Source organism: Perna viridis, chromosome 6 (assembly GCF_037379345.1).
Source record: "Perna viridis isolate PV_CMFRI_1.1 ecotype Kerala chromosome 6, ASM3737934v1, whole genome shotgun sequence".
NCBI lineage: Eukaryota > Metazoa > Mollusca > Bivalvia > Mytilida > Mytilidae > Perna > Perna viridis.
The window spans coordinates 21,566,363-21,592,619 of NC_142450.1; the positions used below are offsets into that span (position 1 = coordinate 21,566,363).

The 26,257-nt window shown below is 32.0% G+C and overlaps 2 protein-coding genes across 13 annotated transcripts in view; one reads left to right on the forward strand and one right to left on the reverse strand.

Moving 5' to 3' along the window:
• LOC148614058 (src substrate cortactin-like) overlaps nucleotides 1-5,021 on the forward strand; it is a 30,673-nt gene extending 25,652 nt beyond the window's left edge. For all 11 annotated transcript variants that reach the window (XM_088587866.1, XM_088587871.1, XM_088587870.1 and 8 more), the window contains one exon: nucleotides 428-5,021. In XM_088587866.1, the coding sequence (XP_088443992.1) occupies nucleotides 428-508 (81 nt within the window). In that variant the 3' untranslated portion in view covers nucleotides 509-5,021. The remainder of the gene's footprint in view (nucleotides 1-427) is intronic.
• A 7,369-nt stretch (nucleotides 5,022-12,390) lies between these two features.
• LOC148614059 (aplysianin-A-like) lies at nucleotides 12,391-24,845 on the reverse strand. 2 transcript variants are annotated; one of them, XM_088587876.1, is made up of 8 exons: nucleotides 24,688-24,845; nucleotides 23,601-23,723; nucleotides 22,934-23,140; nucleotides 20,700-20,895; nucleotides 20,097-20,192; nucleotides 19,180-19,404; nucleotides 16,565-16,646; nucleotides 12,391-13,091 (listed from the first exon to the last, which is right to left on the reverse strand). In XM_088587876.1, exons 1-8 carry the CDS (start codon nucleotides 24,785-24,787, stop codon nucleotides 12,405-12,407), a joined length of 1,716 nt encoding a protein of 571 aa, XP_088444002.1. In that variant the 5' UTR covers nucleotides 24,788-24,845; the 3' UTR covers nucleotides 12,391-12,404. The 2 variants fall into 2 exon arrangements, with proteins under 2 accessions (XP_088444002.1, XP_088444003.1); XM_088587877.1 differs by lacking the exon at nucleotides 12,391-13,091 and adding an exon at nucleotides 15,494-15,785.
• Nucleotides 24,846-26,257: the final 1,412 nt, after the last annotated feature.

The window sequence follows — 26,257 nt, forward strand, 5'->3', positions numbered from 1 at the left end:
TTAGTCGCTTTTTACGATAAGCTTATTGCTGCTGCAGGTCTATTCTTTTGACACCCGGACCTGCACGGGGTGAAAATAAACTGAGAAAGATACCTACAAGCCTTTTTACTGTGAAGGTACTTTAATCTAGTTATTTTTTTCATGGCTTGAAAAAATTTTGTATTAAGGTCAATGAAAGTTAATTTCTTGGTTGTCAGGCCATTGTGCATGAAAACCAGTAAGAGAGGGTGGCCTTTTATTTATTAACATTTCGTTGTCCCTAAAAGGCTGTTCGGGAGATTTAACATGGCACAAAGCTAGAAAAAAAATGTGGGAAGTGTATTTTGTAGATTTTATTGTTTTTTTTTAATATATTTTTACCAATTTTGATTTTTTGTTTACCTTGAAATTGAGTATAAATGGTTGAAATTTTTTTATCATTTGACAGATTGATGATGGATGGTGGCGAGGTGATTGCAGAGGGAAAAATGGACTATTTCCAGCTAATTATGTTGAGTTACAGCAGTAAGGAAACATTCCATTTGGTGTCAAAATCTATGCATAACCATGTATGTTTGTTAATGATTAGATGGTATTATCAATGTGGTGCATGTTTGTTATCTAGACATCAAAGACAATATCACTGTATAGAGATCAAGCTATGGATGCATTCATAAGTCATTTAGAGGTTCAAATCAGAACTTTTGAACAACATGTCAAGGATAAACTCTTAGTTTTGTATGTCAGAAGTTCATTGAAAGTCAACAAGTCATGGTGAATGAGAGGTGTGGTTCATTCTGAACCTTATACTTGATGTTTAAAGATTCATCTCTTAAAGTTTTGAACTTTCACCTTTTGAATCATCGTCAGGAAATATGAACTATATTTCTGAAAATGCTGATATATTGAAACACTGGAGTCCACGAATATTTATAGAAAAAAAAACTTGTTAGTTGAGAAAATTTTAGTTTTTTATGATACAAACTTATTTTAGAAATAAAAATGTTTTTTTTTTTTTTTTTGTAGAGGAAGGGTATGTTGCTTTGTCAAATGTTTTTTTTTTTTTTGGCAGAGGAAGGGTATGTTGCTTTGTCACTCAATATTGATGATAAATAACAAGAAAGATTTTACAATGTATTTACATACCCATGGTAATTTGTACATGTATTTCAAAACAACGTTTTAACCTTCCTTTATATAATATATTGGTATCAATTTCGCATGACCTTATAAAAGGTCAGTGGTTTAGGTGAGCACAACATAGGCAGGGTCTATCCAGGATTTCTGGTTAGGGGGCATAAAATAGAATTTGACTCAGAGCAAAGTAAGGCAAGACATTTTTCAGGATAGAATTTGTAAAAAGTCAAGATTTTATGCAAAAAAAATTCCCATTTTTAGGGGGAGGGTGTATGCCCAGTACGCTTTTCATTTGATTTGGCACCTGCTAAAGGTTTTTTTATTTTGTATTATTATTTGTGTACACTGACTCTTTAAGAGAGGTTAAGACCTTTTTTTAAAATTTGGTTTGTGACTTGTTAAGGGTTTCTTTTTTATGGACAGAAATGTCAATTGATACTTGATTTGTAAAACAGATGATCAGAGGAGTTCCTTTTTTACTCAGATAACATTCCATCATTATTTTGTCTTTTTGAGAAGTGGAATTACCTCCCTTTGACTGCTATTTATGACTGTATTTTATATGCAGCAATGGGCAAGATCAGGTTTTTATTTTCTTGTAATTTTCAATAGGTCTTAATTAAACATTGACTGTGTAGTTGCCCATTATGAATTTTTTTCACAGCATAATTTGTTACTTTCTGTCAGGAAATTTAATGAAGTTCTCCATTTCCATTTAGCTTTTATTAGAATGGTGTTGTAAATGGGAGCCAACTCTTAAAATGACATAATTATGCCTATGTTCCCATATTACCAATATGCATATTATACTAGTACAGAATGGTTTGATGTTATTATTTTTAATATATCAGTAATGGGGGAAAATTTAATATTAATCTTCAGTAGTTGAACTAGAAAATGTAAAAAATCTTCTGATTGGTCCTAAGGTTTTAGCTTTAATGGTTTTCAGCATAAGAGGGGGACCAGTCCCTTCAGCCCTTTTCCCTTTGAATCAACCTATGGACTTAAAATAAGTGTGAAAGGGCTAATTTTGTGAAGAATCAGTATCACCATAAAGTTCAGCATTCAAGTCAATATGTTAAGTTTATTATGGATTTATGGTACTAGAAAAGTAAGTAATAATGTCATTAATGTCACTTTTACTTTTTATATGATATCAGTGGAGAAATTATTTATCTAATGTTCATTTGAACAGCTTGAGTTTCTAACAAATATGATTTTAGATACATTGTATACTGTGAACATATTAATTTTTGTGCTTCACCAATTTTTGCTATTTTCATGTTGAACAGATGAGAGCAAAAAATTGTACCAAGGCAATTGACTCTCAAAACTATTAACCATTAACCTTTTTAAAACTGTGTTCACTGGACATTTCATTAAAATTAGGAACCGTGGAAGTCAATATGTTAACCGTATGTTTTTGATATTGTAAAATGTTTTGTGATATTATTTATCTTTTATATGATCTTGTATTTTATGTTGATTTGAAAAAAAAATGCAGAAATGGATGTAGTTTTTTTTTTAGAATTTTCGGTCTGTTATTGATACAGATATAATGTATTATGGACAACTACCAGTAAATTGTATGCCTGATAAATTCATACTTAAATACTGACCAATCTGAATGTTACATTTATGGGAAAGCTCAAATATTCTAATATGGACACCTTTGAAGCAGTAGTAAACAAAATTGAAATTTTTCCAGATATATTTCTTCTGACAAATACATTCTACATGAACCAACTATATTTATTCATTGTGCCTGTTCAGGCATTTAGAGGATAAGGAAGTTTTGATTGGCTGTTTTAAAACATTTCAATTTATAATGGATGAAAATGGTTGTCGCCGGTTGGGTTATAACTGAACATAGTTATACAAGTTATACAGTGCATCCACGATCACTAGTTGATAATGAAGCCCTGACATTGTGACCATGATTCCATTTTTTGCTTTGAGAACTGTCTCACATTATCACGAAGAGGTATGAAAATAAAAAAAGATAAAAAAGACAATTTCAGAAAGGGACTCCTAGCAGGTGTAGTTGGAGTTTAACATTTGTATGGTACAACCACTTAAGGGAGGTATCATTGGTGCTTAAACATGTCTCTCTTGATGGCCTTCATCTTTGTATTTTTATATGTATATAATTTTAATGGCTTTCTGTGTCATATTCCTTGAATGAATCAAGTTATTTCTGTTGATGGCTATTCATATCATTTTTTGTACTGTAAGATATTTCATATTTTTTTATATATATAAATAACCTACACATATGTAATTGTCAAATGCAGTGATTTTAACTTTTGCAAATTTTAGGCTGAAATCCAGTTTAGGTTTCCATAAAGTTTGCTGCCTTCCAAAATATTTTCTTGACCTCCTCCTTTCCAGCTACTGTAGGTTCAGAAATCCTTGTGATTTGCCTTTTTATTTCTGAATAAAATATTGATTTTTACTGTATGAACAATAGTACACAACAGTACATGAAATATTTTAGTGCCAGTCCACATAAATTTCAGACAATGCCAGTGGTAAAGTGATTCACCAAACAAATGATGCCATTTCAGTCTACATATGCTCTACTTTCACAGAACGATAATCATTTCTGCATTCAGATCTGCACTTTTTAGAAAATCATACATTCATCTCCCACTAAAATCAACCAAATGAAACAAAATCAAGAACAATAATTCTTGCAAAGTGCAAATTTCATGCACATATGATTTTTATCTCAAAAGGGCAACAACCAAATGAAAAACTGAGACAAGTCATGTGACCAGTAACTGTTTCTGAACAAGAATTAAAACTGATTTCATTGGGTTTTTGACATGCATGAATCACATTCCATCTGAATTTTAGATAGACTGCTACAAGGTTAAGTATTTTGATTATAATCCACTTGCACCTTTTCATAGAAACAAAATGAAATTGCTTTTTCAGTAAACCATCTTTATTTTCATGTTTCAGGCTATTTATTTGATTGATCCCATTTCTTTTCAGAAGGGAAACTCTGTTTAACTTTACCATATTCTATAATAAAAAGGCAAAATTTCAGGGATTTATTATTGCATTTTTTTCTTGATCATGAAGTTAACAAAAATGAATCGCTTTTGAAAAAAAGTTTGTTTACAATAATTTAAAAATTCACAGTAGTTAGAAAGCTGGCAGTGGGGGATCCAGAGGGGTTGCAGGGGATTGTCACCACCCTTTTTATTGGAAAATTTGTCATTTTCATGTGTAAAATTGACAAAGAATAGCATATAATGTCCTAGCACCCCCTTTTTTGAGGAACCTTGACTGGCATCCACTTTTTAAAGTGTTTGGATCTGGCCCTGGCTGAAACTATGAACTCCTGATCATATATAAAATTACTTATAATATATTGACTGTTATTCTGCAATCAAGCATATGGTTGGAAGAATTTTAATGGCCTTTTTTAATGTAATTTTTCATATTTGCCATAATGGTTTCCCCAACACTGTATACAGTTAATGCTATTTGTATTTGCAGTGCTGATATTGATGCTTTAATACCAGCATATAGATATTTCATTCCTTAAAGTGCTATCATTAATATTTTTTTGCACTGCTAGTTTGAAATAGTAGACACATTCAAATATAAGATGTTACTTGTGAATCTTTTTTTATTTCAATAAAATTCATTATGTATTTATAGTTATATGTATTTATAGGTTTGTGTACAAAATGTGGACCTATTTATTACACAATTACTGAAGATATTTTTTAATTAATGGATAGAAGCATTTTATACCTATACTATCTTATTCATAAAAATGTGATTTTATTCAAATAGAAAGTAATAAAAACCAAATTGATCAACCAATGAAATTAATTGTTTATTATAAACGCTGTACTAAAATGTATAAATAAAGAAATTTTATAAGATATAAGTATTAAGTTATTTATGCGTGTAATGTATTTTTCTTATTTCTTCTCTTAGACAAGTAAGAAATCAGTGTATTTACCTCTAGTAATTTTGCAGAAAATCCAATCACTGAAAAGCCTTTTTCCCTGAAATTAATTAATACTATCAAAATCGTTGAAAAATTATTATCGTATACCTCCGCCCACTTTTAAAAGTTGATGTTTATTGATAATTTAGTCCATTGATCTGTCTTTAGTTTCCATCCACATTTTCTTTGTGGTGTCTATTTACTATGTTTCTTTATTAATGTTATTTTGGTTTATTTCGTGTTCTTTGTTGTGTGTGCCTATTTTACCTGTCTAGTCTCCCTGTGTAGTCCTTATCCTTGGATTATCTTCTTGTGATTACTGTTTAAATCTTGGTTCCCCTGGATTCCCCTTTTGACTGTTTTATTTAGAAAAAAATTACTTAACCACTATTCATGAAATATTTAAGTCCCAAATGGACGACACCTCTCTCCTCCAAAAAAAAAATAAATAAAAAAAAATAAAAAAAAATAAGCCCACTAGCTTTTGTTAAAAGAAATTTAAGGTACATCTAATGCAGTTCGATTGAAAATCTGTAAATTCATCTATTAAGAAACCAAGTTTTAAGCCCGTGTAGAAACCAGGCAGTTCCTATGATATGGATGACAAATAGTAAATGTTATCCCTTATATTTTTGGTTCCAATGTAATATTGTTTATATCATTTTCAAATGCAAAGAATACAAATATTGTTGTCAAAATCAATGGTTTTACTGTTCACTTAAGAAAGAAACCAAATTTTACCCCGTTCAAAATGAATAGCTGCTTACTGATTCCCTACCGGTGCACCTGGTCCATGCTCCCAGTTTCAAGTGGAGTCCGAGTTGCTCATTTGCTTTTGTTACTTTGTATGTATGATTTTAGTTACTTTATGTTCTTTGTTGTGTATTTCTGTTTTCCATGTCTGGTCTTTGTCCCTGGATTACATTCTTTTGATTACCGCTATAACCTTTGGTACCTTGATTACTCTTTTACACACTTTGCCCAGTGACAATTTTATTTTGCCTTTTTTTGTTATATACCGGAAACAAATAACTGTCATGGAAGCGAGATTTTTAGTGCATTATATGGTTTAACCCACAAGTTCCGTGAGAAATGCCTGTACCAACTAAGGACCAAGGCAGTTGTTTCCAGTTTTTGCCTTGATAGTGCTATTTGTTATACGGACTTTCTTTTCGTCTATTCCTTTTGACTTTTTCCAAGAGTAAATCAGTTCAGTAACCCTTCATCAGAATTGATAGGAAAAGCGTATTTTTGATCCGAATTTTATGATTCAAATGTCAATTCTTTTTCTTTTGAATTCTGTTTTGATTTTTTTTACAATGTAGGTGTGTCATTTACCGTTAAGGGGTTGAAGGGGTATAAAATTTGGCCTCACCCAAAAACAAGAGGCTCCCAGGAGCCTGAATCGCCCACCTTCTTGAATTTTGCCTTTCAAAGGCAATAAATTAAATAAAAAGTTTCCCAACAATTTTGACTAAAGAAGTCTTTGGTAGGACTATCACAAGATCTTTTCAACAATTGAAAGTTTCTTTTAATCTATCATAGTTTTCAAGATATTGACTGAAAACTATCAAAAATAAAGTCATTTTTCCCCTCACAAGGGCAATAACTCTTACAAGGAGTCTGAAGATTTTTGTAGTCCTAATAATATGGATCATTTTAGCTATTGAAAGAATTTGGATAAACCTAACAGTTTAGGAGATATATGCGAAAAACTACTGTCTGACCCCTATGTTCTATTTTTAGTAACAGTGGCCATGTTTTTTGACGAATCAAAAATCCTCACATCAGTTCTATGCAGGATACCCCAAGGAACATTCGTACCAAATTTGGTTCTAATTAGTCAAGTAGTTTCAGAGGAGAAGAGTTTTTTTGTATAACGACGACGACGGACGACGAAAACGACGGACGCCAAGTGATGGCAATAGCTAACATGGCATCATCGTCGTCTGTCGTCATCAATTTATTAAAACTCTTTCCTCTGACACTCTTGACCAATTAGAACCAAACTTCGTATGAATATTCCTGTATAAAACTGATTTTTGATCTGTCGAAAAACATGGCCGCCATTACTAAAAAATAGAACAAAGGTGTCAGACAGAAATTGTTAGCATATATCTCCAAAACAGTTGGGTAAAGCCAAATTCTGACTAGGGTAAAATTATTCAGCAAGATGAGATCTATTTGTATTCAAATTTTCGTTTTAATTTGTTAAGCTTTTTTGGAGTTATTGCCCATTTTTCGACGTTTTATACTCTTTTTAACGTTTTTTCTTACAAAAATCTTCTCTGACATTTCTTGAACAATTGGAACCAAATTTGGTATTAATGTTCCTTAGGTATTTTGCATAGTCTTGTGCGGATTTTCGATCCGTCAAAAAAAAAAAAAAATAGCCGCTGTTACTAAAAATCTTCTCCTCTGAAACCGCTAAACAGAATTTGATGAATCTTTGGCTTGTCTACTCCCAAAATTATATCTGTTATTCCTTTTTTGCTGATTATACCTTCTTTTGGCAATTTTTGTCTATCATTTAGAAAGGAAAGCAGTTTGATGATTAATTAGAATTGATAAAATATTCAGTATTTCAATATCTGTTTTTAGTGCAAATTTCGGAAAATGTGTCGACACTTCTTGGAGTTATGGCCTTGGAAAGTGTCAATTTTTTACGTTTTCATCTGTTTTGCCTATTATTTAGAGAAAGCAGATTGATGACTAATGTAAATTGATGAAATGTTCAGTATTTCAATATCTATTTTTGGTGCCAGGAAGTGTCATTCTGACCATTTTCCCAGTTTATGCCCTTTGTTAATAAAACAAAAGTATATTGATGATTAATGTAAATTGCAAAAAAAAAAAAAAAAATCAATTGTGTAATAATAATTAATTTTTTTCAGCAAAAGTGATTAGTACCATAACAAATATCATCTGTGCAAATTTGGTCAAAAGTATTTAACCATGATTTTTAGTTTTTGCATGTATTCTTTTTAAAAGTTTTAAACTAGGTGAGCAATTCAGGCTTTTGAGAGTCTTTTGTTTATTTTGGTCCGATTTCGAATATTTAAAATCAAATACCAAATTTTGTGCTATATTGTATCCAAACAACATCAGTTGTTTAAGATCTAGGATTAGTGGAAACGGAAATTCTGTTGATTGCATTTTAATAATATTTTGCACTTTCAGCCTGTTAATAGGTTAACATACAAATAGAATGATGATTATTTTTTTTTTAGCAAAAGTGACAAATATCATCTGTGCAAATTTGGTCAAAGGTGTTAACCATGTTTAGTTTTTGCATGTATTCAACTTTAAAGATATTAAATTAGTTGAGCGATTCAAGCTCTGGAGAGTCCCTTGTTTATTTTGTTGTTCGATTTCGAATTTATTTTTTTTTTATTTAAAATTTTTTGCTATATTGTGTCCAAACCTTTTGTTGTGCCCATAATAAATAGAAAGTCCCTATTAAATTCCACACTTGAACCAAGTAAACTGGGTTCGGCATGCTGCGGTCGGATCATGCTGCAAGCTCTTTATCATACCATGAAATTACACCCGTTAGTGTAGTAGTTTCCCATCGGCGAAATACATAATCAATTCGTGATGTATCAAAATTGCCTAATTATACAAGCATCAACTCGTGTATTCTTTTCCAAGAAAAAAGAATGGTTCAAATTCTTGCCTCTTCAGTTGTCGTTTTGCTAAACGTAAATGAAAATGAACTCAACTAAGAAATGTAGTACATATAACTTTCAAAAAAATTCAACGGTTGTCCTGCGTTCGTGATGGTGAATTGTAGAGCCAGGCTATTAAAAGCTGTAATTACCCACATCCTGTTTTTGAAGAATGCAAGGGAAGTTACGACGCAAACAAAAACAAGACAAATTGCAATATAATAGATACCTTTTCTATGAAATTCTACATCTAAACGTTTGTCTGAAAAAAACTCCTCCAAAATTTATATGGTTAATATTACTAAATGTTATATCATTATAAAACTCGAATCAAATAAAAGGTCATAATGATAGCGTTGTGAATTTCATTTGGTATCATCTCATTTTTACATCAAAAATTATACAACATTATACATTGTAGTCTCACATGTATGGACATTTGTCATTAACTCAAAAAATTAAAAGAAATAATTATGAGTATCGCTTTTGTTTGAAATACCAGTATTTCTATATACAATGTATATATAATAAGAAATTGGACATATTCATTTCACAAACTAATATTGTTGTCTTCAAGCCATTGATAAAATGGCCAGGAAAATTATTCTATTTCTATTTATTATATTCACTTTTTCTGGAGGCTTGGGCTTTACATATTCAAAACAGAAGCGAAACGTATGGAATTCTCAAGAAATATTTGCATGTGTTATTGACGGGAGGTGGCAACGTCTGCCTAATGAACTAGCACGAGTTGTAAGGAAGTTGCCAAATTGTCGTCGTATTTTTGTTCCGTTCGAACACATATTTTGACAACTTCGTACCGATTGTCTTCATCTGACTGACTTGCTGAAGTATTTCTTTACGGAAATACAGTCTATAAAGTACATTCTTTCAACCATGAATTTATCAACTGCCCTTAATGGAATTATTCGGAAAGAAATTATTGTGTGCTCTTTGAATCCGGTTTTCACAGACAGAGATATTCGACTCCAAATTGCAACCTTTTAGTGGAGCGGATAACCTCAGAATTTCAGCAAAATATTTCAAATTATGATACAAGCACCAAATTTTGCACCGTTATACCTTATTATATGCTTGTTGAAATAAAAGCGTGAGCCAGCTCGATTTTGCATTTGTAAAGACGGCCGCCAACTTTTAAAAATGGCGGTCAAAACCAGTCTTCCATTTCCTCAAGAGAGGTCTGTAAGTCAAGTTAAATTCGGATAATGTCATTATTCAAATGATTTCCGGTATCGTAATGGTACAGATATACAATTTTTGGGACAAAAGTTGAGTATGTTCTTTCCAATAGTGAAAACGATGTATCACAAATTTCTCCGTTGCAACTATGAAGAACCAGACTGTCGAATGTTCTTGCATGCGAAGGGCGCAGCTGTTAATGGTAGCGATAGTATTTCTGATGTTATCGGTGTTTGTCCAGTTGGATGTTGAGCTACTTTTGCATTCAGAGAGGGGAAATATTTCAGATGGATTCTTTTTCACGATATCGATAGAACTCTTTGATCGAAGGCAAGAGTCCTACGTTTTTTCTCTACGCTTATAAAGGCTGTGATACCGTTTTTGCCTTTGTTGGGAATGTGCAAAAGTCATGTTGGCACGCCTGGAATGTCTTTCCTGGTGCAATGGAGATGCTCCATTGATTGAGTCTCTAATTGGCAAAATTGGTTCGCATTGTGTCAGTATTATTGAATCATTCGTCGTAATTATGTATGACAGCCACAAACGACTCTTGCTATTTTTGCATGAAAGTAAAAGCCATATAATGCTATCCCACCGTCCAAAGCTGCATTGACAGAGGTTGTAAAAAGAGCTACATTGCAAGCAGGTCATACTTTGGGTCAGTCCTTGAATCGGATGATGGAATTACCGCCTCAAGATAGATGAGATTGGCAAAGACAAGACGGTGTGTGGGTGCCATATTGAACTTCATTGCCTCTGATTACGGCATCGTGCAAAAAACTTTTGAAGTGCAGTTCCAGGAAACTATGCTCCAGAAATTGTTAAAACTACAAATCCGGATTGCAAAGCACAGCATTATGCAGTTGTAGTTGCGATGACAGATGAAAAGGTTTTTTTTTACCAAACATGCACATGTGCATTACCAATCAATAATAAGCATTCTAATATAAAGAACAAATGTTTTATTGTGATGTACAACATTTTAACTGCATTACTAGAAACATATGAGGTAAAATTACCACTTTTAAAAAATATTGGGAAAATCCAAAAAAATTCCGTTTTTTCATATTTTTGGCATTTCAGAACGACAAAAACGTCTTATGATACCTAAAATGGCATTCTATACACGCCCATATATATAAAGAAGATTCAAAATCTGTACGAGCTCAGGCGACAAAAATGGCGCATGGAAGGGAAAACCTTTCACTGATAAATTTGGATATTCATTATATTTTAGGACCATTTCGATTCCAAAGATAATTTGAATGGAGATATTATCTTAAATTAACTTGGCATAAAGACCATATCTTTGGTGAATGGTAGTTTGGTTTTAACCGACATGACAAAAGGTGACGGCCTTCTTGAAAATGGCGAAATCGAAGTAGCTCACGATTTCATTTGAAAGAGCATTTATTGAAGAAGATGTGTGCAAAAATTTGTGCTTGTATCATAATTTGAAATATTACGTCAGGTTTCCGCCCCACTATTTCAAGGAATGACTGCTTTATTTTTTCGGTCTATGAAGAAATAACCTTAGTCACATGGTGCACAGTAAATAACCTGTGTGCACCACGGGCATTGAAGTTACTTCAAATAGACCGAGAAAAAAAGTCATTCCTTATAATTCAATTTAAGTACCAAAATTTAACGAGTAAATCATTAAAAAAAACGATAACGTCACAGTTGTTACAAAATTTGGTCAGTGAGATGGTAAACGAATTTTTTTTTATCCAATCAGAAACCCTGTTACTTCTGAAATTAAATTATTCATAAATAACTAAGAATTTTATTTTTCTAGCATTACAATACATTAAATCTTGATTATTTACTGGATTGTAGTGACCTATTATTTCTACTGCTAGTTGTTTGGATGGTAATTTCATCCTTTAAGATGTTCTAAGCTAGCTTTCAGTAACAGTAACTGTGAGCGTTCTTTAAGTGGATATCCCATTTTGTCTACATAGTGTATATTGAGGTATTTGGTGTATTATTGAGTGAATTTTATAGTGTGTTTACTTGTTGTTTCAGTTCATTTTTTACATTACATTAAAGGGGATGGTTAAGGCCTTTTAAAACTAGTGTTTAAAACTAAAACACAAACAAACAAACAAAACATACACACAAAACAAAACAAAATCACACACACAACACAAAACAAAGACAACAACAAAACAATAAAAAACAATAAAAACAAACAAACATACAAATAAACACAAAAACAATAAAAAAGCAATAGCGCACCATAACTATTTGTCATTCATGGGTAACATTTTCTTCTGCTTGTTGGATCACCGCGTGTTGCACCAGATGTAACAGTCCTATACAAGATACCATATTACTTTTAGCTTTCCTTATAAATTCACAGTTTTAAGTGGTGCTAGACAATTATGTATCAAGTATCCTAATCTTATACCTTCAAATAAATTGACAAAACCACAAAAAATAATTTAATTTGTCAAATATGATGGCATTTTAAACTTCTGTAGTACCAATTCTGCTGCTTCTAGAGCACTCTCGATCCAGAACGACAGAGATTTGGTGTTAAATGCATTGGATGCAACATAAACACCATCTGCCAATGACGGTTGGACCATCTGTCTTTCCACATCTGTCATGACGTATCCGGGTAACCATTCTTGCCAAGCCCCACCTATCGGGTATGAATCCCATATCCCTATTACACCGCCGATAGGTTTGGGAATATTTTCAAACGGATAACCATAAATGGCTGCAAGATACTTATGTATGATAAAAACAGTTTCGTTTGTTACGGTGTGCATGCTATTGCCATGCAACTTTGGTCCTCGACGAACTAGCTCCTCCCATAATGTGACGTCATTATCTGAATACACGGCATCAAGAACAGATATATTTGTACCATGAACTGTGCCGAAGTCGTAGGTGCGGTGAATAGGGGTGTCGGAAATGGCGAATACGTCGTAATACTTGCTGTTTCTCCACCATGCGTTGTCGTATGCTAAGAAAAATTTTACCGCATGAGCATCACGTAATGACTTTGTAATAAGTTTGTGCATATGTGGGCGTTTTAGCACGTCCCATTGTAGTCTTTCAAGAGCAGCTCTGTTTACAGCCAGAATAACCTTTTTCGCACACTGGTCCTTCACGGCAGGGTTCTAAAAATACGATCAAAATATGTGGAATGTATATATTAAAGGCACTCATTTGATTTTTATGGGGGTAGAATAAAATTTTTAACAAATAGAAAGGAACAGAATCAATGGTCAAAGATCAAAGACAAGCGACAAAGTCAGGACAGAATTCAAGAAAAAAAAATAATCATACCCTCTAAAAATCGAACGTTTACTGCTGAAATGCGCACAGAGTTCGATTGGAGTCCTAAAAACAAATACAAAGAGTCGAAGTATTCAAATACAAGAGCGTCCTGAGAAGTATTTTGATCTGTAAGCGTATGTTAAATCATTATTTGGTAAAATTTAGAGGTCATACTGCTAATTAAATAACAACTTAAATACTAGTGTGTGTATGAATCAGGCAAAATGTGTAAAAGGTGTGGCACAGAAAAAAAAAAAACAAAAACAAAACCAAAAAAAAACAAAACGCAGATATATTTTATAAGTATTATAGAGCATTATCTTCAGAAACGATCATCAAAGTGTTTTTTCTTAATTGTCTTTTTTTATTTTTAATATCTTTTGGAAAAGGACTAGAGTAGTAAGGGGTTTTACACAATATAAATATTATCGTCACTATATAATGATATTCTGAAAAAAAAACTGCGCTTTTCACGTTTACTCACTCTCACTCTCTAACGCTCATGGAGCAATCATTCCATGATACACACATATACAATTTAATATGGAAAAAGTGGCATACTGTCTTGTACTGTAAAGTCTGATAAAGACATTATTTATTATCATATATCTGAAACGTTTCTTGTAGGGCCCTAAATGTCCTCATATTTACGAAAACGTCTAAAAAATTAAAATCATCTATGTGTTTGTATAGTTTGCCTTTTAAGATAGAGATATGTTAATTTCCCGCACGTTTTTTTTATATAAGCATTTAAAATATCTTCGTCACAGGTAATTTGCGATAAATTGAAATAGCTCTTCCGTTGTTTTCTTGATGTATTGATTATATATGAGGCAAAACAGACTAAAACTGAGAAAATTATGTGCCAAACAGTGTCTAATTCTTACACATTATGGTACTTAAAATAGTACGGGAAAAATTGGGTAAATTTTGAAAATTTTATGGACCAAAAAACCACAAGGCTGATTTTTGTTTCATTTTGAAGGTGTTTAAAAGGCATTCCGATTAAAGTCTGTCGTTGAAGTTTTCTGTGGTGCAATTTCCGAAAATTTGAAGTCGAAGGTCGACATCAAAGCTCATTAAAGTCACATGATTTGTGCATTTCTTTTAAACCGTTTACCCGTAAACGAAATTTGAAAATAGCTTTACCAAGACGTCTCTGCGAAGTGTAAAATATAGTCGAATATTATATTTTGTTTTTTTTTTCATTGTCAAAACATGCTTTCTCCTAGAGGACCAAAGAAATTTCGAAATTTTAAAGCCAAATTAAAAACTATCGAAAGTTTGATTTTAATTTTTCTTATTTTACCTTTGTAATGTAAACCGTATTTTGCGGAAAGTTTGAGCGAAATCCTCAAATAAAAAAGTGACAATGGTGTGTCAAAAGTTCACCGTCTTATAACATCTTACACCAAAAAGATAATTTTGTCGATGTCCTACAATTTATTATAGTTTCATTAACGTAAAAACATATTGACATGGGTAAGCAATATGCATGAAGATATTTCATACAATCACTGGAGCTTTTAATTGTACATTTTGTGTCGATAACGGATAAATACCCCTGTTTTTACCGTCCATGAAATGATATGTATTATGTTAATGATATCACCATTAAGAATAGCATTTTACACGTGATAGTACATTTTTACCATGTATAGACAAATTCAAATATACAATAAAGAATTTTCATCTAAGACTTGAATACAATTTTAAAAATGTTGGCACAATCAGTATAGCAAAAAGCTCCTAACGGAAATTATGGCACATAACGAAGCACTATAAACTTATAACAAACAAAATCTGTATTACTTACAACTAATTAAAACAGTACTATGCAGGATGACCAAATCATGGAGGGTTGTAAAATAGGTTTAACATTATCATACATATCATATAGGAACATTGGAGCAACGGCAGTTCATGGCGGTAGTTTGTCTTACTGGACAGGGATTATGTGTGTAAATATGTAAATCCAAGAGAAAAGACTTTGATGTAACTAAATAATTTTCATCATTAGCTTTACATTAACTTGAGATCTATATTGTGACCGATTAGTTTAACAAAAATTTCCATAATGATACGCCTTTTGTTTTGAACAGTGGAAGAAAACATTTTGTAAAAATACACAAAATTGTCAACATGTAGTTTTAAAATAAAATAAAGTTGATATAAATCTAAATAATTACTTACTTGAAATCTTTTGTGTACGAAGATTCATTGTATTTTAAACTTAATAATATGTTAAACTGTAATCCAAGTCTCTGTAAACGTCACATGTGGGCAACTTTACTGACCAGCTGACTTTATAAATGTAGCTGACATTCACACCGTTCTTTAAACGGTTTTTTGTTTACCAGGTGTAGGAATTTTTGACAATCGGAAAGCATTTGCATGACCATATTTAAATAGCAACTACATAATACTTTGAAAAGATGGAATGTCATACGTCCTGGACCGACGAAAACGATGGTAAATGCAGGGGCATTGATCAGTGATCGACACAAAATACGGAACTGTAAGTACTAATGAATCTGTAAATGAATGTAATTAGCTTTCGTTAACATACATTCCAATCTGTCTAATTTATAAATTATGACAAAACTGACAAACAATATATTTCATCATGCCGAACATGTGTCAGAATTTGGTTAAACCTTAAATAATTTCTTAGATTATGTGTTAAAAGTAACTGTTTGATTAAGGTATCAATATTTACTCGCGAACTAATGTTTTAACGAGATACATCGTAAATTGAACTTTTTTACTAGCAATGCAATGACAAAACCGTGTTTTGACAAAACATGTAATTTTGTGATCACATTTGTCAATTTTTTTTAAAGGATTTCATTCAAACTTTCCACAAATTATCTTAGTATACCGTTTATTGTATTTCTAATGCAAAAATCATAAATTTGTTAAAAATGTCGACAGTTTTTGCGTTTTTTTCTAAAATTTTTGAATGTGTTGGGTTTTCCAGACGGAGGTCTATTTTAAGAATCAGAAAGACAAAAGATAGTTTTAGACTTCGCAGTAATGCCGTTACAAAACTATGTCCAACGTTCGTAAAATGTAGTCAAACAGTTGCAAAGAAAATGCTAAAAATGTTCAAATTGAGCCTTTAATGTTGATCTTTGACCACGAATTTCCGAAAATTGTACCATGGAAAACTTCTACGACAGCCTTTAATCGAATGGTATTTTGCTCCATTAAACTCTTAAAATAAGCGTTTTTTTTTTTTTTTTTTTTTTTTAGAAAATTTCCTTCACTCAAGATTTTCATAATGACAAAAATACCAATTTATTGAACTTACTCTATTATGATCGAAGTGCAGGGTGTAAGTATCTCCATGTTTTTCAATAGCCAGTAAATGATGTTTTAAGTAAATGTGATGTCTGAAATAGAAAAAAAACCCAAATATTTATCTATCTATCTATCTATCTATCTATCTATATATATATATATATAAACAACGTCTCAGAATCTATTCGCTACACTGCTCCATCGGATCAAATTGATATAGGGAAGATAATGTAGGCATAGAAGGGTCTGAAAAAAATCCCAACGATGTTCCCTACGCGGGACTCGAACTCGTACCACTGTGACATCTTTGGCAACACTGCACAAAGTCCAGCGCCATAGACCACTCGGCTAGCTTTGGTATATAAAAATATAGCTTTCACTAGAAGTATCATTCCTCCTTGTAGGATAAATGAAGGGTTGTAACTTAGTACACGATGTATGGTAGTACAGCGCAGCTCATCTAGGTGTTATTATGTAGGATAGTGGATCAAATTTACGATACATTTCACAACAAATCAATATTATAACATACGTCTAATTCGGTACACCTGCACAAAGTCCAGCGCCCTAGACCACTCGGCCAGCTAGGCTATATAAAAATATAGCTTTTGGCTGGCCGAGTCATTCCTCCTCGTAGGATTATGCATTACAAAAACAAATTTTAATAATTGTAGAGCATTGGCAAATTCACATTAGTTAGGGTATCATTCTGAGACCCCTATATCAGCCTAAAATGTTATGTACATTATTTAAACTATTCATCATTTTGAGAAATTTAAGAATCATTTTGCTTCCTAAAATGAAGGAAAAGACAAAAATTAAAAATAATAGATAAAAAATGTGAAAATAAAATTGATATCATATAAGCATTTAAACAAGCGAGAAACATTTGACTTGTTTAGTATCCAGCAAGAGTTTTAATTGGATTACTGTTGTAAATATCATTATCATAGTAATGTTAGAGAAGGTCGCATGTTGAAAAAAATGATGATAATGAAGTGGTTCTTATGTTTTGCATGGAACGCTACTCATTTTGTTTTGACTGCCTAGCGGAAAACAATCTCTCTAATCAATATGGCTACAGACGTGACCACAATAAATTGGGTACATTGAAAGTCAAAATAATGGATGCTTGCACGGGCCGCAACTACATTCAATACGGGGTAATCAAACGGGGTGTGAAAGTATACAAATACGCAAAGCATAAAGTATAGACCCTTTCTTGATAAGTTGATGAGTATACGTAATATATACTTTTGTGTGGTGGGGCTTTAATAGAACAAAACAAGTTTCATCACGGAAGTGTATAATGAGCATGCTCCATGCATGTTTATCGACCATCCCACAGATAGCACGGAATGGTCTACTGGGCATCAAGTATATAATTAAACAATATGAACCGCACCCCCATTTTCAGAATACATGCTTATTGCATGTATGAATATTGGGGAATACTATACTCAGTAGTATTTATATTGCATATACTTGGGAGTGTAAATACTTAGTGCATTCAGCGAGTGATACTTTCCATGTAATACCCGTTTTTTATTGTATAGCCAAGCTTAAAATGTTCTTTAACTGTCCTTTTAATTTGTTATCGATGAAGTCATGAATTTGAAGCTATATTAACACCAGTGGAAATTGAGGTGAATTGATTAATATATTGATAAGGGTTTAATGTCCTATAGTAGACATTTCATGCATTTCAGGGCTAGAAAGATTTACCAAACGAACAGACCCTGCTCTGTACTATACCAACACTTTTAACCGGATCTTTTTATACTGGCTCACAGAAGCAAAAATGTCCGCATGCCACCCCACTCGAACACATTACTGTATCTCCGAGCAAACCAGTCGTCACTACCGCGTGCTTGACGGAGAAGTAGTGAATACCAATTATAAAAGTCTTTTGGGGTGACGCTTCCGGATATCTAACCCACGACGTGCCGCACTTGAGGCGAACACGCTACCCTGGGACTAATTAGGTTTATATAGACTGCTTAATAGTATGACGCTATACATTATACAAAATCATATTTACAATTATAATACGAACGGAATGATACTGTTCTTTGGATATAGTTCTGCTAAGATATTAAAATTATTATGATATTTTATTTGCAGCTGCAACAAAATAGTTTCCTTGACGATTTGTTATTGATAAAGGAATTCTTCCCATTAAGTGACTTTTTTATGAAGTTTTAAGTAGTAATTAAATCGGGAAGTAGTTATAAGGTTGGCTGATGAATTAATTTTCAGTGCACGATTTCATAAGATTTAAATTTATTATATTACATTTTCATTGGGCACCTTATAGCTCTTTATCTAAATTTACATTTATTCTAAAATTTTTGTATGTTTAATACACACGTAAACGCAATATTTATAAATACAACGTATGTGGTTAAAGAAAAAACATAGAAACTATTACTTGAGTTGGGAATACATGAAATAATTAAAATAATAATAATAATAATAATAATAATAATAATATTTTGAAATTCAAATGCTAAATAGATAAATTCTTCAAATAACAGATGATAAAATGGAATAAAACAAAGTTAGCATTAAAGGGTATACATAAACGTAAATCATAAGATATCAAAGAAATAATTTTTAACATACTTGGTGCTATCATTTCTGAATTGGGTAAGCAAACGTCTTGGAAGGGCATTCATTCCTTCTTTCACAGTAGACATTTCTAGTGACGATTCCCCGGGAGTGATTGGGTCCCTTGCTGGTAGCGCATAAGCCGCGTTGGTAGTTCCGAAGTCAGACAAGAAACTGTTTACGTCTTCAATATAATGTACTAGCTCGGAGCTTAAATACTTGGCAAATACTGCTTGAATACTACAAAAGATTGCACAAATAAGAACAAATAGTTTCCAGTTATTTGCTTTAATTTTATGTAGTTCTCTATATATTCTCAAACTGCATTTAAAAGGACCTAGTTTGTTTCGTTAAAATGCCCACTTTGAAGTAAAAACAAGAAAAACTACTGTTTTGAATAAATAATACCTTTTCTCCAATATTTATCTATTTTGAAATTAACCTGAACGTGCATATAACAAAAAAGTGTTTTGAAACCAAAACATGCTGTTACAAAATTGATAAAATTGGTACACATATTGCTTGGCCGTTAGTATAATATTCATATATAAACCTATCATGTAAAACGTCGAATAAAGATTCAGCTATATCTAAAGCTTCATGAAAACTGATTTATTCAACGGGTCATAGTTTTTCTTTCCTCGTTCGTCTACTCCGGACTTGACTTTTTATGAGCAAATTGGCGGGTGTTTCTAAAAAAGCAGAGGACGCTTACTCTACCGGTTCACCTGGTCCATGCTCCTAGTTTTTAGTGGAGTCCGAGTTCCTCATTTGCTTTTGTTACTTTGTATGTATGATTTTAGTTATTTCATGTTCTTTGTTGTGTATGTCTGTTTTCCATGTCTGGTCTCTGTCCCTGGATTACATTCCTTTGATTACCGCTATAACCTTGGTTCCCTTGATTACTCTTCAACAGTTCAAATGTCTCATACCTTTGTTTGTAAAGTGGAATACCATCCTTTGTCTTCAAGTAGAATGAACTTTTGTTTGGATGTTGTAGATAGTCTGTATTATTTATGAATATCTCCCTGTGGAAAGGATAATATATGCCAAAATCTCACCACTAAGATGATACTACTAATTCAAACAATCAAATCAATTAAATCCCTGTAAAAATGGGGCCACAATAGTCCATTTTATGTCAATTGAATGTTGAACTAGTCCCAATACCCTTTTCGGTAAAAAAATATCTTAGGCACGCATCTCTTTAATCAACAGGGTTATCATAGTGTTTATTATTTGCAATGTATAATTATTAAATGTAGCAATATAGAAAATCATACAAATACAATTTTTAAAGGTGTCAAAAAATGATGGATTTTTAAACATTTAGCTGTCGAATTAGACACATGTTGGATAAATGCATTGCAATTGCAACATTTTATTAGGTAAAAAGCTGATACTAGAAAATTCTACATTTTCATTCTAGATTATGATAGGTGACCATGACTTAAAAATCAGATCAAATATTTTAGCCATTGAAGCAAGAAAATCCCTAAAAAGTACGTTCACAGAAAGATTCTAATGATTAGTACCATCTTAATTGGTCGTATGGGACTCTTTCATTTGGATTGAGATGATAAGGCGTCTGTAAGCTTTTACCAAGTTGGTCATACCGCATGTGAACTCCACGCAGATACATAGAGGTATGGTTTGAGGCTCCGTATCCCTGAGTGAAAGGGACTATTGTCAACCCAAGTTCGTTTATTGTTTTATTCAATAGACGGTGAGCTGAAACAATCATTCTAAGGTTCTTGATAAACATCATTGAAAAACATTTATTGTCGAATACTAGTATCACTATTGATTATTAACGAGAGAGGTAATACTAATACAACCCTTGTATGGGGAAAATATAATCTCAATACTATTATGCGTTTGATTTATAGATAACATGAAAGCTCATGATATGCTTTCAGCAGAATTGTTACTATTATATATTAAAACATGTTTTAACATTTTAATTACACAATTACACGCCCCGCAAAAAACGGCAATATTACTTTTCATACTTTTCCACGGTATCAAAAAAATAACTATTGAACAATGTTGATTTTTTTAACTGAATAAATAGAACCGTCAAAGTTTGAAATGAAAGGAAGTACAGATTGACAGATTGTGGATTTAACTTACATGTGTATTTAAATAATTATCGAAAATAAACAAAAAAAAAAAAAAAAAAAAAAAAGAAAAAAAAAAAGAAAAAAATGACTTGCAGTGAGTGGAAAACAAACTGTATTGAGATATATGAAACATATATGATTATTCAAAAATTCCCTAAGATACAAAATGGGACCCAGGAGCAGGCTATTTAATTCAACGGAATATTTCATGTTAGGTTGATGGAAACCCGAATTAATTAGGATCGAATATCAGGTTCCCAAGGAACTATCTCGTGATTTTAAAGTAAAATTTCACTCAAACTCATCGAGTGGTTAAGGGAGAGTTGTGCGGATAGAACTAAAATGGTGCCTACTTCCCTCTGTCTGTGACAATAATTCAGTCTGTTTTTTGTATAAGGATATGTAAGTCTTGTTCTATTTTCATTTTTTACCGGAATTTACAACGTGGAACGTATTGAAAACCGAAGACCTATTTGCATTTTATTGTTTACTTCCGAGTACTCGAAACGCTGTATAACAATGCGAAATCTTCTATTTTATGTTTTTTCGTAATATCTTTATCATGTAGAAATAGATATTTGTTATTTTTTATCGGTATTTTGTAACACAAAAAGATGTGTTGCCCTCAACACTGAACTCAACGTTCTCTAAATGACAAGACTCCATGCTTTTGAATGGTAGACTAGGACCCAATCTCGTGAAATCACGGGGTCAAATGACGAGACTTACATACCCAATGGAAATCCCTAATAGAGTTGGAGCTAAAATAGGTAGCATGTGAATAATAACAATTCTCTAAATGATATATCAAAAATGATCAAGAGGTAAATCAGGAGTTGCCCATGTAAAACATGCTTTCCTTTTCCAAAAGAATAACATTGTCCACATTACCCAAATAGACACTTTAGCGGGGTAGTCTTTGTGTATACCGAATACATACTTCCGTAAGGAAAATCCTTTATTCTATTCTAAACCCTACAACGCAGAAATATATATCATGCATGCATATCGACTACCACACAGTTGAGTTAGACCAGAACTATTACACTGAACATTTCTTTCATCTTACAAAAACATAAAGACATATCTATTTTCACCGACAAATAATGTTTAAAAATAATGAAAAACAGTATGTTTAAATTATTTCAAAAAAAAAAAATTGACATAAAATTACAATAATTAATTGTATAAAACATATTTTAAGGAGCGATAAATTGCAGGAAAATTAATGGGATTTTTTTTAAAATACAAGAAAAAAGGTACGGTGACCAATTTTGCAATATGAAAGAATGTCAGTTAAGTGTTTTTAATTTACATTTAGAAGAAATTCTGTTTGCCAGTTTTTGATAGTTTGCAAAATATTGAAATTCCACACAAAAGCAATATCTCGAAATCAAATTTTGCAGATCTCTGTTTTTTCACACGAAAATTTTTAATATTTTTATTCAATGTAATCTTTCCGAAAAAAAATTATCTTCAAGAAATACTAGAAAGGTTCTACCTTGAGACAAAATTGTCTTTTGAAACCATCAAAATCATACAGTCCATAAATCAGAATAAAGGGTAAAGAAAGAAAAAAATCTAAAATACCAACAAGCAGTTCTATATATAGCAATAATTTTATATTCTTAACCTAATCCACTTACATGGTATGTGAAAGCGCATTGCACCTAGCTCGGCATTGAATCCTTTGACACCGTTGATATGACTAGTAAATATTCTCCCTCCAATACGGTTTGAGTATTCATAAACAGAAATGGAAAGGTTAGAATGTCGTAGTCTCCAGGCAGCAAATGATCCTGCTATACCTGCTCCTATTATAGCTACATCGTCACATTCTGTGTTCGTACCATCTAGTGATATAATTAGAACATTATAAAAAGAACATAAAACAATCTGGTTTTTTTTTCCGTCTTCCAACCATTCGTATGGTAATACATATATATGTGGAATTAAAGATCTTTTGGTGTATAGTTAAAGTCCCCTAAAATACTTTTAGATTTTAAAAGTAAGGTAGCACTTATTGCATATGGACAAGATACTTTGCAGTAACAGCGTAGTATTTCTTATACATTTCAAGCTGCATTCAAATGCATGCGAAAAAAAATCATTACAACTTATATAATAAAACGTTAAAATAAATAAAAGACAATTTTGTCAATTTAAAATTGAAGAATAATCCCCTATATTATTCATGAAAAAATTTAAAATAGCGGAAGCACATGCTATGAAAGAATGCGAATTGATTGGATAATAACGCAATCATATAACAAAAACCAAAAAGAACAAGTAAAATTTCTGTCCTTTGCTTACTTGGGAACAAGATATTGCCGTTGCCGAAGCCTCCCGTACTCGATCCAATCACTTCATCTTCTATATCAACTTCTACTGTGTCGGTTGCTAAGGGCGCACTATCACCTATATCATCTAAATCAACTGTTAATAAAATGAACAAGATGAATATCGAATGTATTTTTGTAAAAAAAAATATTTTCATTGCTTATGTTCTATACTTACAAAACACCAAACGATTTTGTACAAAAACATTGTTTTCACGTAAATGGAATATTGAAAAGTATAGGATTTACTTTAAGAAATGTCACGATATTTCAATTATACCAATTTTAGTAAATAATGTTTAAATAGTGGTCTCATTAAAGTAAAATATACACGTGGAACACATGTATACATATATGATATTTGAGGTACATTTTGGTCTCGTAAGCTAGAATTGACGGTTCTATGACACCCATCTGCAACATAAGGTGGGGTAGTAATATATGATAATGCAAATCATATGCGAATGTACAGTACTGAAATTACGAGTGCATTGAGTTGTTGACAATATTAGCGACTTAAAAATGTGTAGCCTTTTTGGATATATCGAATATTACAGAATTTGCATAACCACTACTTAGAATGTAATATGAAGGAGATGTAACCTGTAAGAGAACAAAGTTAAACATGTTGATAGGTTTAGATTTAATAATGCTTTTTACAAGTTTTACATTAATTATGATTTATAATCATATTTAAAAAAAAATTACATGAGCTATAAACAGATGCCTTTTCGTTTTTTTAATATATGAAACTAGTAATAAAGATCCTTACTCGGTATTACATGTCAACCAATAATTTATTTCGAAAATGAATATCATGTTAACATGTTTTAAACAAATGCCATAAATAACCTTTTCTGAAGCACATTTCAAGTTTTGAGTGCATCATAATACAATGCATATTTTGAACCTAGAGATCATGACATATAACACAATAATACTGTTATAGTATATGAGTTGTATAGCTATATAGCAATTATATATTCAAAGGAAGCCTATTTCATATAACAGAAGCTTTAACTGCCTTTCGTGGCAGGCTTAGTGACGTTAGAAAACCTTACCATCCTGCAAGTTTTCTTCATCTAAAATTACTCCTTGAAGTATGTCGCTTTTAACGCACGCTACTACAGTAGCGATTAAAATAACGGTTAGTGTTTTCATTGCTCAAGATTCTAACTGTCGGGACAATTGATAGGAAACATTTATATAGATAACATAATGATTATAAGGTGCACAATTCACATTTTAGCCACATGATCTGAAATGTTCTGATTAAGTTATCCAAACAAGTGACGTATATATACGACCCATGTTGTATTTAAGACAAGTGAAGGGACTGATTAGTTTAACAGTAGGACTATATGCATAAGTAAGTTTAAAACAGTTTTAAAGAGAATTAGTCTCTCTGTCCTTAAACAGAGTACACTGTAGATTAATTTATTGTGCACGATATAACCTGATTCGACAGAATTTGAGAAGCCAAGGAAGATAAGGAGAAGATATCCTACTTTATAAACGCACAATCGAAAAATTACTTGATTGACATCACGTTCACAATAAGATGTAATCTTATTTCAGAGTACTGACGTACTTTCAGAAACGTTTAGAATGATCATTAACGTTCGAAAAATGTAATGGTAATGCACAATACTTAAAATCTATAAAGGGAACGAAAAACAGAAAAAAAAATAGATAAATACATAAATTAAAATAAAATAATAATAATGATAATAATAAAAAAAAAAAAAAACAGGAAAAAAAAAACAACAACATACAAATGACTGGAGAGAACATACCAAAGCGCTTCGTTTCATCGACCAAATTATATTCGAGCAGAATAATACTGCAGTATAAATGATCATATTGTATTATTAAGTAGTAAATATTTCAGGCATTCTTCTGTGCTTGTATAGATACAATGCATTCTTTTACAAATGTTTGATAGTGAACTAGTTCAAATACCGACCAACACTTAATATTTTACCTAGAACAATATACATTCAGATATTTTTGTTTGCACTCAGCCATTAATTCTAAAATAGTTAAAATTGAAATAAATGTCATCTATTTAATATTTATTTGGCAGTTTAAACAGCCGTAAAAAGTGATTTTTGGTCCATGCTCCCAATATTTGGTGGAGTGCGAGTAGCTCATTTACTTTAGTTACTTTGTATGTATTATTTTGGTTATTTTATGTTCATTGTTCTGTAAGTCTGTTTTCCATATCTGGTTTTTGTCCCTGGGTCACATTCTTTTGAATCTTGGTTTCCTTGATTACTCTTTCCAAAAATGATCATAAAGCTTCCGTGCAAACACGAGGATATTTTTATCGGTCGTTCAAGCAATTCTATTGAAATTTAAAAAAATGCGGTTTTATTTTTAAAGATATTAGAACATAAGCTCCATCGGATCAAATTCCCAACGATGTTAGAACTGTCAAATTTGCGAAGCAAATTTTTGTCGTTCCCTCCGCGGTACTCGAACTCGTACCGCTGTGACATCTATGGCAACATCGCCTGCACTAAGTCCAGCGCCCTAGACCACTCGGCCAGCTAGGCTATAAAATATAGCTTTCGCTGGCAGGGTGATTCCTCCTCGTAGGATTGATCTAGGGCTGTAACTTAGTACACG